A 12,704-nucleotide genomic window follows, 5' to 3' on the forward strand; every position below is an offset into this window, starting at 1 on the left:
GTATGTACCAATATGTGAAAATGTCTTCAAGATTTAAGAAAAAATGAGAACCAGTCTGATGTCTGACATTCAATGAAATGAATTCCATGTGTTTATTTCGAAATCCTCACTTAAGGCATTTATGAGACACTGCATAAGGACAAAAATGAACACTTGGGGGGGGGATGTCAGTACTAATCAGTGGGTTCAATGCTCCATTGTATCATGGCAAGTTCGCAACCTGAAAAATACTTCACTTGCATATAATAGTAATTCACAAAGAGAGTAAACGTAAATCACAGTCCCTATTATCTTTCCCATGGTAACTTAATGACACGTCACACATTCAAAATATGAAAACAATTCTATATATTAAAGTATGCACGTCTAGCATGTATTACAGCCACATTAAAAAAATAAAACAAATATTACACACTCACATGCTTACTAATAGTGTCATCTTTTTTTTTTTCAAGTAAAAAAACAAGAGTGGGCTGATTTCACAGTCAATAATAAACAGTAATCAAAGGGAAGCTGATTAAACATAGTCGCCCTCAAAAAGACTCTTCCCAAGAGGAATACATTTAAGATGTATAAATTTAAAGATATGTGAATAGCAAGTTTGTGGGGAAGAAAATCCTTTGAACAACATGCTCATGTAAGATTTATGTCACTCCTGAATTACATATAAAAAGAGATCAACGTTTTTTTTCCTCCCACAAACTCGTCCTAAACCTTCCAAATGCATCTGTGTGTGTATGAATGTGCTTTTTCTTTAACCATACCACCTAATCAAGACTGCAGAGGGCCTTTAAAATGCAAAACGCATGCATTCTCAGTGTTAAAATAAAACACTTTAGTCTTTCAAATCACACTTTATAATCCTGAGGGGTTTGGCTTAGATGACAATTAAGTTCAAGATATAGGAGATTATTAAATTAGGTTAACACAACCTAATTTACAGATATAGTTTATCAAGTGTAAAACAATTCCAGTACTATTAAAAAGCACTTTGCTAGTAGTACATACATTAGTAAAGAATCTGAAGGCATGCCATTACCAGAGCTTATGCCCCAATGCAAAGAAAGCGCAATATTGGCCCTTACAAGGACCCATCTTCACTTAAAGCTGCACTGTGTGGTCATAACTTATTAAATCTAATTTCATGTTAAAACAACCTCAAGGACAAAACCAGTTCTGAATTAGTATTTACATTCTTGTGAATGCGATAAGAAGGTAAAAACACTGTTTAAAAAAAAAAAAAAAAAACAGTAAAACAATGTAGCCTGAACCCATGGCACTGACATTTAAAACTTAAAAAAATAAATTAAACAGTCATCCTTAAAAAAATGAATAACGACACAGTGCAGCTCTAATATTTCAGGCAAATGTGTGCATGAGTTCCATGTATAGAGGAATATTTGGTAAGAAGGGCAAAAAGTTTTCTCTGTCCTTCAATGAGGAACTAGATATGTGTTGTAGAATGACAGGGAAATGTTATAATTAGCCTAATGTGATATAACATACAGGATGAGACAGTAAGAGGACTTTCACTTGTCCATTAGAAGACAAACTGAATAGATTCACCCCCCTCACTCGGTTGAGTAAGGTGCCTTACTCGAAAGGCATCAAAATATTCTGAACAGTTGGTTTTTTTCATAACTGTGCGAGATTCTACGAATAAACAATTAGCAGCCTCTGAAGACATCCGACAAAACACTAAAAGACCGACACACACTAAAACAATATAAAGGCTCTGTGAAAAACAAGAAAAAAACGAGTTGCTGGTAGCTTAGTTTTGCTGAGTTATATTTTATACAATCTCAAGTTTGTAGCACGAGTGTATTGTCTGCCCTCCCTCCCTGGGCATATACTGCATATCGACCCCTGCCTCTTTTCTATGAGTTTGAACTCCAACTCCCATCCCTTTTCCTACATCCTCGTCTTCGTCGTTGCCAGTCATTGGAACTTTGACCCAGCCGTCTGTGGCCAGGCCGTGCTTCTTCTGGTGTCGCTTATAATTGTCCCAGTGGCCGGTGGTGTAGCCGCACTCCTGACACTTGTACGGCTTCTCCCCCGTGTGTCGGAGCATGTGCCGCTTCAGGTTCATGCTCTGGTTGCAGCTGTAGCTGCACACGGCACACTGGAAGGGCTTGGCACCCGAGTGCACACGCTGGTGGCGCTTCAGGTTGGCCAGGTTCCCGCAGGCGTAATCGCACAAATGGCACTTGTAAGGTTTCTCGCCTGTGTGCACTCTGTGGTGGCGCTTGAGGTTGTCGAAGTGCGCTGACGCGTAGTCGCACTGTGGGCACTTGTACGGTTTCTCGCCGCTGTGAGTTTTCATGTGGCGTGCCAAGTGGTTTGGGTAGTGTGTGAGGAAAGGGCAGGCGGCGCAGGTGTACACCTTGTCGCTACGCTCGCCGGGGCTGTTGGGTGACGACGAGGAGTCTTTAGTCAGCATTTCAAGGGTACACTTGGCACATATCTGGGCTGAGGAGCCGTCCTCGTCCTCCAGGACAATGCCACACAACCGGCAAGTAAACGGAAAAAGTGACGGGGGGAGGACGCCGTCTGCTACGCCCCCTCTGCTCGCCCTGCTGCTGCCGCCGCCGCCTGTGGTCTCCAGTAGAGGTGGAGGCTGGTGGCCGGGAGCTGGGTTAGAGGCTGGTATGGGTGGTGGCGATGCCCCCTTTAAGCCATCAAAGGCTGAAAGATAGTCATTGTTCTGAGCTCCCAAACTCAGATTAGACGATGGCCTTGCAACCTCTGAAACTGAAAAATAGAAGATTGAGTTACTTTATGCTAGATTGTTGATTATGATGGCTTCAAATAGAAATAAAAAAGGATTAATATTGGAATGATTTATTAAGGAAATCATACATACCCTTGGCTGAAGCGCCAGGCTCTTCCTCATTGGGTCTTTGCCCCATCACATGCCTCTTCAGGCTATTTTGGCCACCGGTAGGTCGTGGCATGGTGTCCTGTCCCGCCCCTGTAGAGGGCACATGCATGCGCTGGTGCCTCTTGAGGTTGCCAAGGGAACTGCAGGCAAAACTGCAGCTGTCACATTTGTACGGTTTTTCACCAGTGTGAATGCGCAGGTGTCTCTGCAGGTTCACCAGCTGGGCTGAAGCGTAAGTGCACAAGGGGCAGTTAAAGGGCTTCTCTCCGTTGTGTGTCTTCATGTGACGCTTCACATGGTTGGCGTAACGTGAGGAGAAGCCACAGATGTGACATGAGTGCAGTTTGGGCGACTTGTCCTCAGCTATCAGTGCTTTGTCGCCCATCCCGATTCCCACCACGTCACCGTCGAGCTGCGGGTGGGAACCTGAGCGGATCCCGCTGATGCTTCCGAAAGGTGAACAGAAGTCTGTACTTTTGGCTTCCCTGGAGGCTTTGCAGCACCTAAGGCAATAAGGGCCAACCAGGTCTATGCCAGGTCCCAGAGGTTCATCGCGGAGCTGTCCACAGCCCCTGCAGGACAGATAGGGAGGAAAACTGGGCTCAGACTGGGCTGCTCGGCCCTCGTCTTCCCTCCCGTTGTCGGTTGTGCTGCGCGAGTTGTCCGTTTCACTTTCCATGCTGAGCTGGCTGTAGGCAGGGCTCTCCTCATCACCCAGAGGATACACAGAGAAACCAATCTCAGCAGCTACTTCTGTGGACGAGACAAGACAAACAGGAAAAAATGTTTACAAACACTGCACAGATTTTCAGCACAGAAGACCTTCAGAGTCCACTCTCAGTGACAAAAGACCTCGACAAACTAGAGCATATTTCTTTACTACTATTCACTAAACCTACAACATGTCACAATTAGATTTATATGCATCTGCAACTTTCCTCTCTCTGCTGTATTATATATATATAACCTTTATTTAACAGGCTCTCTCAATGAGATCAAGACCTCTGATGGAAGAGAAGAAGTACAGTAAAAGTAAATACAGAGAGAAGACTCACAAAAACATAACAGATGTTCAGCACAGCTGTATGGGTGTCCAAAATGGCTAATATTGAATAAATTAATCTGACATTACAACATAATCACAGGAATAAATATATAAAACAAATGAACGATTTATGATCCGATTTCCACAGTAGAGAGGCTGGAGCCATGTGATTGGATGAGGGGCAAGTGTGCGGAGAATGGTGACACCACCACAGTCACAAAGGGTGAAATTACAGAGAAAATTGCCATTATGAGATCAAAACAGAGTCACCAATATAACCTTAAATCACATTTTACATTACAGAGTTTCACTGAGACTGTTATAACAAGACACAGTTTTAAAAGTGAGACACTTGAAGGCGCAAATCCAGTTCAGAGTATTTTCCAGCAAATCTCTTTAAACTCAAAAGCAAACAAAGAAAACAACCAGCAATATCTCGCTGTTCCTGAATGTGCCCTTCTATCTACATCCCCGCTGAGCGAGATAACTTAAGGACAGAGACAATCTCTCTTCTCAGGAAAAAGAAAAAAAAAAAAAATCAGATAAGAGTGAATTTCAGAGAAACTAACATCTGATACTCACAGCACGACGAGCAAGGTCAACTGTGTTTTAGCTGTTGTTGTGCCATCTGAGATTTTAAGAAAACAAAAAAAAACAAGCTTTTCCCAGAAGGTAGAAAGAAAAACTTTTAAGATGACAGCGCTGTCCCGACTTCAGTTGGCGCTCCTGAAGCGACCGAGTCAGAATCTAACCAACCTTCCTCCTCAGATGCCGAGAGAGGATGTGAGGAAGGCGAGCGTCGAGGCTGCCCTTTTATCCTGCCCCTTGGAAACCCCTCGTGGATGATTACGGTGCCTAATGATAATGATGATGACTGTAATGGTGAGGCTGCTGCTGCTGATGATGATGATAATGATGATGAGGGTAGATGATGATGATGATGATGATGATGATGATGAGGGGGAAACGATAATGTCGGTGGGGTAGAGGGAGCAGAGGCAGCAGATGATGATGATGATGATGATGATGATGATGATGATGATGATGATGATGATGATGAATAAATGCCCTCTTACAATGGTGTCCTTGATGGTAATGGTCGTATTTTTATGACCCTTATAAAATAATGGTGTCTCTGCTCCTTTCTCTACTTTCCCATTTTTCAGATCACTCTCTCTGGCAGAGAGCTGGGAAATATGAGCTGCTCGTTCCATTTCTCTTACTGTTGCACGGAGGGGCGAGAAACAGAGTCTAAAAAAAAACCGAAACCTTTGAGTCCTCTTTGTATTGCGGTCACTTTTATAAATGAAGCCACCACTACATTTCCCTCATTGGTAAAGCCATTAAAAATCATTTTAATCTCTGATTCATACCACATTTTCATGGTAATGACAGGAAGTGAAAATGAGAGCTTATACAAAACATAATGAGACCATCATTTCATCAAGCAGATGTGGTTCAAACTATGGACTAAATTGAAATGTACTATAAAGGACCAGGCTATGTGATCCTCTAGTTCCTGTTATTATATAATCAATATATATTTGCCATATGTGGGATGAGATGTCAATAAAATATACTAATACAGCACACTTAGCAGGAAGGGGAGCATGCAACATTTGGAGACAGTGAGACTTGCTACAAGTCAATGGACACATACAGTACAAATGAAAGTCAAAGGCAGTTTGTTATGATAAAAAAAAAAATAAATAAATAAAAAATTGGCTTACAAACCTGAGAACTTTTCCAGACCTAGAATCTTGCTGTCATGATCAGGATCACCAAACTCAAGGTCTTGTCCGAGGAGGAAGTCTGTGTCTAAGGTGAGGTTTCCTGGAGCTTCTATGGCTACACCATCTTCAGAATCCACTGCGGTCATGAAAAAAAAAAAGAGCCCATCAACAACATTTGACGACTTCTATCACTTCATTACAACTTGTGAGGAGGGTAATTTCTAATTTATGTCCATGTTATTGGCTGACCCTCGAGGCAACGACACACAGAGAGCAGAGAACATAATTTCAGAGTTTCGCAGCAACAGCCAGGATTATTGGCAGCCGGATGGAGATATTATATAAAAGGTCATAAATCTTTGGGTTGGGTTAACAAATACTATTTTGTTACAACAATACATGGTGTACTTATACGTAGAAATCATAATCTTGAAATGAGATAATTTATTACAGATGAAGACTGTCTGAACGAGGCTTGTGGTAATGAAATCAAATGACTATTACTTTTTAAGTATGGATGTAGATTTGGAGGATTTCTTGCTTACGTATTGCTGAATTGCATGTGGTGAGATTGTTTTCTCAACTTCTGTTTCTGAATAAACTTTGAACCTCAGTTTTTACGCCAACATGGACAAGAAGCCCTTGAACTGCTCTGAAAGTCTATTTGAAATGTGTTCATCTACAGCTCCATGACAACTGGTCAAACTCCATCTGTTGATAAAGATCGTGTGATACGATCAAAAGCCTCACAAAGTTACTAAAGGGACTTTGTGGTGAGTTTGTTTTCTCAACTGTTGTTTTCCCAAATCCATTTGAAACTCAGCATTAATCAAACTTGTTTAATTTACCCCACTATTACGGAGCTAAAGCTAAATAAACTAAAAAGAAGTATGAACTTAAGGCTAGTCGAGTATACAAACATGGGTTGTATAAAATGCAATCAGCTAGTTCCTCTTTAAGTCTGCAAGTGAAAAAATAAAATGCTTCTTTTTTTAACTGTCAGTATAAAAGTAAAACATTTGATCTAATCTGAGCAGGAAATGTAATTTACAGAGTATTAACAGCATTATATTAAAAAAAAAAAAAAAGACCTGGTAACAGTTGACAGATGGGGCTCTTTTACTGCAGTTACAGCTAATGATGCCTGAAATCCTACGTTGGTCTCTCAAGCTCGATGCAATCCAAACCACTATCACACAGCTGTCACTCTCCTGGAAACTACTTGTAGGCCAAATCAAGGACAACATCCTCAGAACAGCCCCTTTTGGCAAATCCTTGAGTCCTTGCATCATGCTACCATCTACTGGTCGTTTTGGTGTTTGACATAATGAGAGTAATCTATCACAGTCGGAGTCGGATCATTTTAACGGCACTCAAATTAGATGAATAGATGGCTATTTAATAGGTGGAAACAATGACAGTCTTGCTTTGATATGCTGAGCCGAGGGAATGGAAATATTGTACTGATGAGAAAAACCCCCCCCCCAATATATCAAACATCACTCTTGGATGTATGTTTTTAGGCTTTTCTGCAACAACAAGTTAGGAGTATTGACTGTGTATTGACTCCTTATAGATTAGTCATAGCTTGTTCTTTTCTATGCATAACAGAAATAGTGAATCTAACCCACAACTTGGAGACATATCATCCTTGTATAGGAATAATACCTAGCCATGCTGAGAGGTGCATGGTTCCATAATTGACTTAGGACTACATTTTGTTAGCATGCACAGCATTTTTAGCTTATACCTGTAAAAGAAGGTTATGTATAAAGCCACCATGTGACAACATATCCAGTCATCTCATTCTAAACCGGGCACTGGGACAGCACAGCACCGACCCGCTGGAGGAAATCTCTCTGCCTGCGTGACTGTTTGCGGGAGGAAGAGCTGCTGGCAGTCACGAAATCAACAGAAATCCTCTTTGCATTTCATACTTCTTTAACTCTCTGGCTGTCTGTTCCTGCAGTTATTAGCTGGTAAAATCTTGTTTCAAAACATTAAATTGCTGTGTAACCGGAGCTCCAGCGGACAAGTTCGGTAACGGTGGAGCTCAGGTTAGACCGCGATTTTACATTTTAAAACAAGGTTTCACCAGCTGATAACTGCAGGAACAGACAGCCAGAGAGTTAAAGAGCTACAGGATGAAGTGCAAAGAGGATTTCTCTTGTTTTTGTGGCTGCCAGCAGCGTTTCCTCCTGCTGACAGTCACAGACAGATTTCAAACAGTTCTGACAGATTTCTTTCAGCAGGTCAGTGCTCCTGTTAGCTCCTGAAGCTAAAACTGTCTTCATGTGAAAATAAACAAAGACAGGTTTATTTAAAAATGACAACTGGCTCCTCTCATAATAATATTAGTATTATCATCCTTATTTTTCTCTGGCCAGGGGATTGTCATTCAGCAACTCCTGTCCTGTAGGTACCAGATCAGCTCAGCCTGCCAAATCGAGAGGGGTCTGTCTGCAGTCTTGCAGACCTACATGACACACCTACTTTACTTCACGACACACCCCTTTGATGTTGTCACTGTAACAATATGCTACATGACACACACCCCTGACCCCAACCCTAACCATCCCACTGCTCAAACCTAAACCTAACCAAGTGGATGTGTCATGTAGATACTGCCAGTCCACACACAGACCGACTTGGCCAGATCCGCTTGGGGTCCTAGCTGTGTGTGATCTAATTTAACAACATTGTCCTTTACAAAATGCATGAGTTTTGCTTGTTTGGAGTTAGTGCGTGTCTTGCTATGGAGAATTTATCCGTTTTTCAGGTTTTGGCATACGTCAATGCTACAGCTAAGTGATGTGCTGCCTAAACGTTTCGGATGGAACTCTTCAGAATTATTGTTCTGCATGTCGGAGTTAGTGGATTATTAAACTATTTTGACAGTAATTGTTTAGGTTATTGCGTATTCTTCTTACAACTGCGTGCAAGGAACCGTAAAGTCCATATTGTGATGGTTCGGGACGAGTACATGGTTCTAGGAGAGACTCTTAATCAGGATATTGTATTAAGTAACAGTTGGTAGGAGAATGCTGGAGATACGACTGAGATCTCCTCTATCACGACAGGGAAAACTACTGATTTGTCACAGTTTTGCAGCATTTTTGCCTTACTGAATTCCATTTGCGGGTTGTACATGGAATTTATTGTTGTACTTTTACTAATGAATAATGGAGCAGCCCATGTCCCAGACTGCAGCAGTACATTTATGCCCAGCACAGAATTCAATTTTAGAATTAAAAAAATAATAAAATATTGTGTACAGATGGGTCACTGTCTACATAAAAAATATTAAACATACATTAAAAATATCCATCTGGGATTGTATTATTAAAATGTCTTAAATGTTAATATTGGCATTGATATTTGTTCAAATAAATATTTGTCCCAGACTGCAGCAAGACATTTATGCACAGCACCTATATATAAATAATTACATGTAAAGTTTGGCATTTACATTTTATTAGATGTAGATCTCTCTACACAAACAATCACACAATCAAAATTTGCTGATTTAAATGGTAGTCTGAGGCACGAGCGCACAGCATCCGTACACTTTCAAACGTACAACCAATCATAATGTGTAATGTCATTTGTAAACGCAGGACCCTGAGCCGATCTGGCAGGCTGAGACAATCTGGTACCTACATCCTCCTGCCTCCTCCCTCTCAGCCCCTTGCCCACTTTTTAGCATTTTTCAAAATTATGCAGTGGGCAGAGTGAGGCTCAGACCTGCGGGTGAAGTTACACTTTAAAATGTGAAACTTTTCAGTTACTGTATGATGTTACAGTAAAGACATGACTCGTAATGAACAAAATATGTGATCACCTACACTTGACTGGCTGTGGATTCTGTTGTTTTTTTCTTGGCATCTTCCAGTCAGCCTCTCTCTTTTTTGCAGCGTCTTCTTGCAGACTTCCAAAACCATCAGCTCATTCTCATATGTTTGGGAGATATTCTGGAGGATTTCTACAGATGCAAGACAGACAACACACACACATCTTTAGATTAGTATCGTAACATCAGACATATACAGACCATTGTAAAACACTGATAGGATGGCACAGGTCATGTTAGTCAAATCTACCAGGGCTGCAACTAAGGATTACTTTCTTTATCGATTAGTCTGCCAATTGTTTGGTCAATAAAATTTCAGAAAATAGTGAAAAAAAATTACCATCGCCATAACCTAACCCAAACTGACGTATTCAAACAGCCTGACAACAATGACAATAGTCTGACAAACAGTCCAGAATCCAAAGAGGTAAATTTTACTATCATAGAAAACCAGCAAATATTCACATTTTAAAAACTGGAAACAGAATTTGTACCATTTTCTAATTGAAAATATGACAAACACTAATTAATTGCAACTATTAACTATTCATTTTCAGTTGAACGGACTAACTGATTAACCGACTGATCATTTCAGCTCCATCTACCCATGAATAGAACATCACACATTTCAGTTACCATTATTAATAGCTGACTGGTAGTTTAATGTGATCAAGTCTCTTCTTGAGCTGAAATACAAAGTGACAAGTCTGAAGTGGACAGTCATGATGAAACCAAAACAAATCCTGTTTCTACATTATTCTGCTTCACGTCTGTGTAACTAACTCAAATGTCAACAATCTATCACAGTGTTCAGCAGCTGTATAATGTCTGATTGAAGCGCAGCTGTACCATTAACGCCATATTGTTCAGCAGTTCAGTGGATATTTCTTAGAGGTGGCTAAACATTAACTACAGATGTCATTTCAATGTACAAGCTGGACTCGAGCTGGTCTATTTACAACGTGAACGAACGGAAAACACACTTCTATGTAGCAATCAAGCTACTTCAGCAAAATGGCTAACACACATTAGCACCGTTATTGTAATACGAAAGAGAGAGACAGAGAGACAGAGAGAGAGAGAGAGAGAGAGAGAGAGAGAGAGCAGCCAAGCGAGTCAGCTAACAATTTAATTAAAACGTGTCCACAAAGAGCCTAAAGCAAATGTTGCACCTGTACAACAAGAAATGTCAGCAGGGTTTGGTGAAAATGGTGTTAAATTAACGTTAAACACCCTAATGTGTGGCTAATCCAACCGCCTCCTCATCAGCAAACGTAACATTAGTAACGACAGACAAGTGAATATCAGTAAATATGAGCCACAGCGAACCATGGTAACCTACAGCTAAATTAGCCGAGCAGCTAATGTCAACTTCACTGGTTAGCTTTCGGGCTAACTTACCTAAAAAACGTAAGTATTCCTGTCGATTGTGATGGTTTCTGTCGTCGGTGTGAACCCCATTAGGTGTTAAGTGTTTTTCCTCAAATGTACTGCGTCTGGAGATCCGCCATTTCTTCTTGAGCTGCGGTGACAAAGAAAGGCAATTAATGGTATTTTTCATAACTTAATTGATTTTCTGATTCGACTGTGAGCCAGCAGCAGCAACAACAACGTGGCTTCCGGTCTGGATCCTTCAGAGTTAAAGCGACAACTACCTCCTCTGGCGCCAGCAGTTATCAATCTCTCCTTTAGTCTGGCTGCCTTATCTAACAATGTTCCTGCAACCTGTTTGTTATTCATGACTCAGAGTTGTCTTTTGATGCTAAAGTGACCAAAGTGTTGCAGTCCTGCTTTGCCCAACTGACACAGCAAACCAAGCTCAGGTCATTCATTTCCTCTGCAGGCTTAGAAAAGGTCATCCATGCTTTTATCTCCTCCAGACTTGACTGTTTCAATGCACTTTATTCTAGTATCAGCAGGTGAAACATCCAAAGACTGCAGTTGATACAAAATGCTGCTGCCAGGCTACTAAGAGAAGCGACATTACACCAATCCTAGCTGTCTTTCACTGGTTACCTGTGACTTTTAGGGTTGATTTTAAGATTTTACTGCTTCTTTTTAAAGCTTTGAATGGTCAGGCCCCTATTTATATCTGTGATTTGCTAACTCCCTATGAGCCTGATCGCTGCTTGAGATCCTTCAGCAGGGCCCCATTACAGTAATGGGTCCAAAATCTGGACATGTCACTAGAAGTGACCGGGCCTTTGCTGTTCGGGCCCCTCAGCTGCCGGGAGATCTCAGGCAGGCAATTTCATAGTCCTCTTTTAAATCTCTACTTAAGATTCACCTTTATCTTATGGCTTTTTTCTATACTGATGGTATTTATTGTAAATATGTAAATAATTTTATCTTGTTTATATCTTATGTTTTGGATCTTATTTACTTGTTTTATCTGTATTATCTATTATTACCTCTGCTATAACTGGCCTATCACTTAAATTTAGCACAAAACTGCACACATTATACAGTTAAATATGCCTCTTGATTGTTACTTCATTCTTACAGTGTCATTTGATTTCTAGATGTGTGGGAGCAAAAATGTGAATTGTACATTCTTTAATGATAACATTTGTGCAAGATAATGGATGATAATGGATAATGTTTACATATTTTTTCATTTTTAGTGCCAATAAAGAGTATTTTATCTAAAAATAAATGGGTGCAATAAATATCAACTACATAATGCATTGCAAGGATACAAGGTATAGTAGCAAAGCACCAGTTGCTGGTTGAAGATGTCCAATGTTTACCACAAATAGAAAAACAAGACACCTTTAGGTAGCTTGCTCAAGATAAAATAGGTCACATTAATCAACTTGTCCCTTGGTGTGCCTGGGTCAGTATGACCTTGCAGCTACTGCAGCAAATGAGAAAGCACATCCTGTTTTTTGTTTTCCAGTTTCAATCACAAAATTTTCTACAATTTCATATGGAAGAGCATTACTGTAGATGGCAACGTACCAAAGCTGATTTTGCCATGCTTTTGCATTCTCAGTTACATTTTAATAGAATCTGTTTTAATAGAATCCGAGTTTATTCTGTGTCTTGTTGTTGTTGTTTTGGGGGTTTTTTGTAGTTGATTCCAAAAATAGTTCATATTGTAGAATTGTAGTTTTTACAGTAATTAGTAGAGTTTTATTTAATTGGTGACGATAAAAAGACTAAATTAAAGTGCTGTAAAACTATTTTTTTAAT

The 12,704-nt window shown here is 40.4% G+C and overlaps 1 protein-coding gene across 1 annotated transcript; it reads right to left on the reverse strand.

Annotated features, from left to right (window-relative positions):
* Positions 1 to 63: 63 nt before the first annotated feature.
* On the reverse strand, positions 64 to 11,138 carry znf513a (zinc finger protein 513a). Its single transcript, XM_044329727.1, has 5 exons — positions 10,911 to 11,138; positions 9,505 to 9,641; positions 5,661 to 5,795; positions 2,864 to 3,634; positions 64 to 2,751 (listed from the first exon to the last, which is right to left on the reverse strand). The coding sequence occupies exons 2-5, from the start codon at positions 9,542 to 9,544 to the stop codon at positions 1,793 to 1,795; spliced, it is 1,905 nt and encodes a 634-aa protein (XP_044185662.1). The 5' UTR covers positions 9,545 to 9,641; positions 10,911 to 11,138; the 3' UTR covers positions 64 to 1,792.
* Positions 11,139 to 12,704: the final 1,566 nt, after the last annotated feature.

The sequence above is a fragment of the Thunnus albacares genome, chromosome 16 (genome assembly GCF_914725855.1).
Source record: "Thunnus albacares chromosome 16, fThuAlb1.1, whole genome shotgun sequence".
Lineage (NCBI taxonomy): Eukaryota > Metazoa > Chordata > Actinopteri > Scombriformes > Scombridae > Thunnus > Thunnus albacares.

Coding starts and splice junctions, on each gene's coding strand:
- znf513a (XM_044329727.1), bottom strand. CDS start 9,544: ATGCCAAGAAAAAAACAACAGAATCCACAGCCAGTCAAGT. Junction 5,796..9,504: donor GAATCCACAGCCAGTCAAGT/GTAGGTGATCAC, acceptor TCATGACCGCAG/TGGATTCTGAAGATGGTGTA. Junction 2,752..2,863: donor GCCTGGCGCTTCAGCCAAGG/GTATGTATGATT, acceptor TCTATTTTTCAG/TTTCAGAGGTTGCAAGGCCA.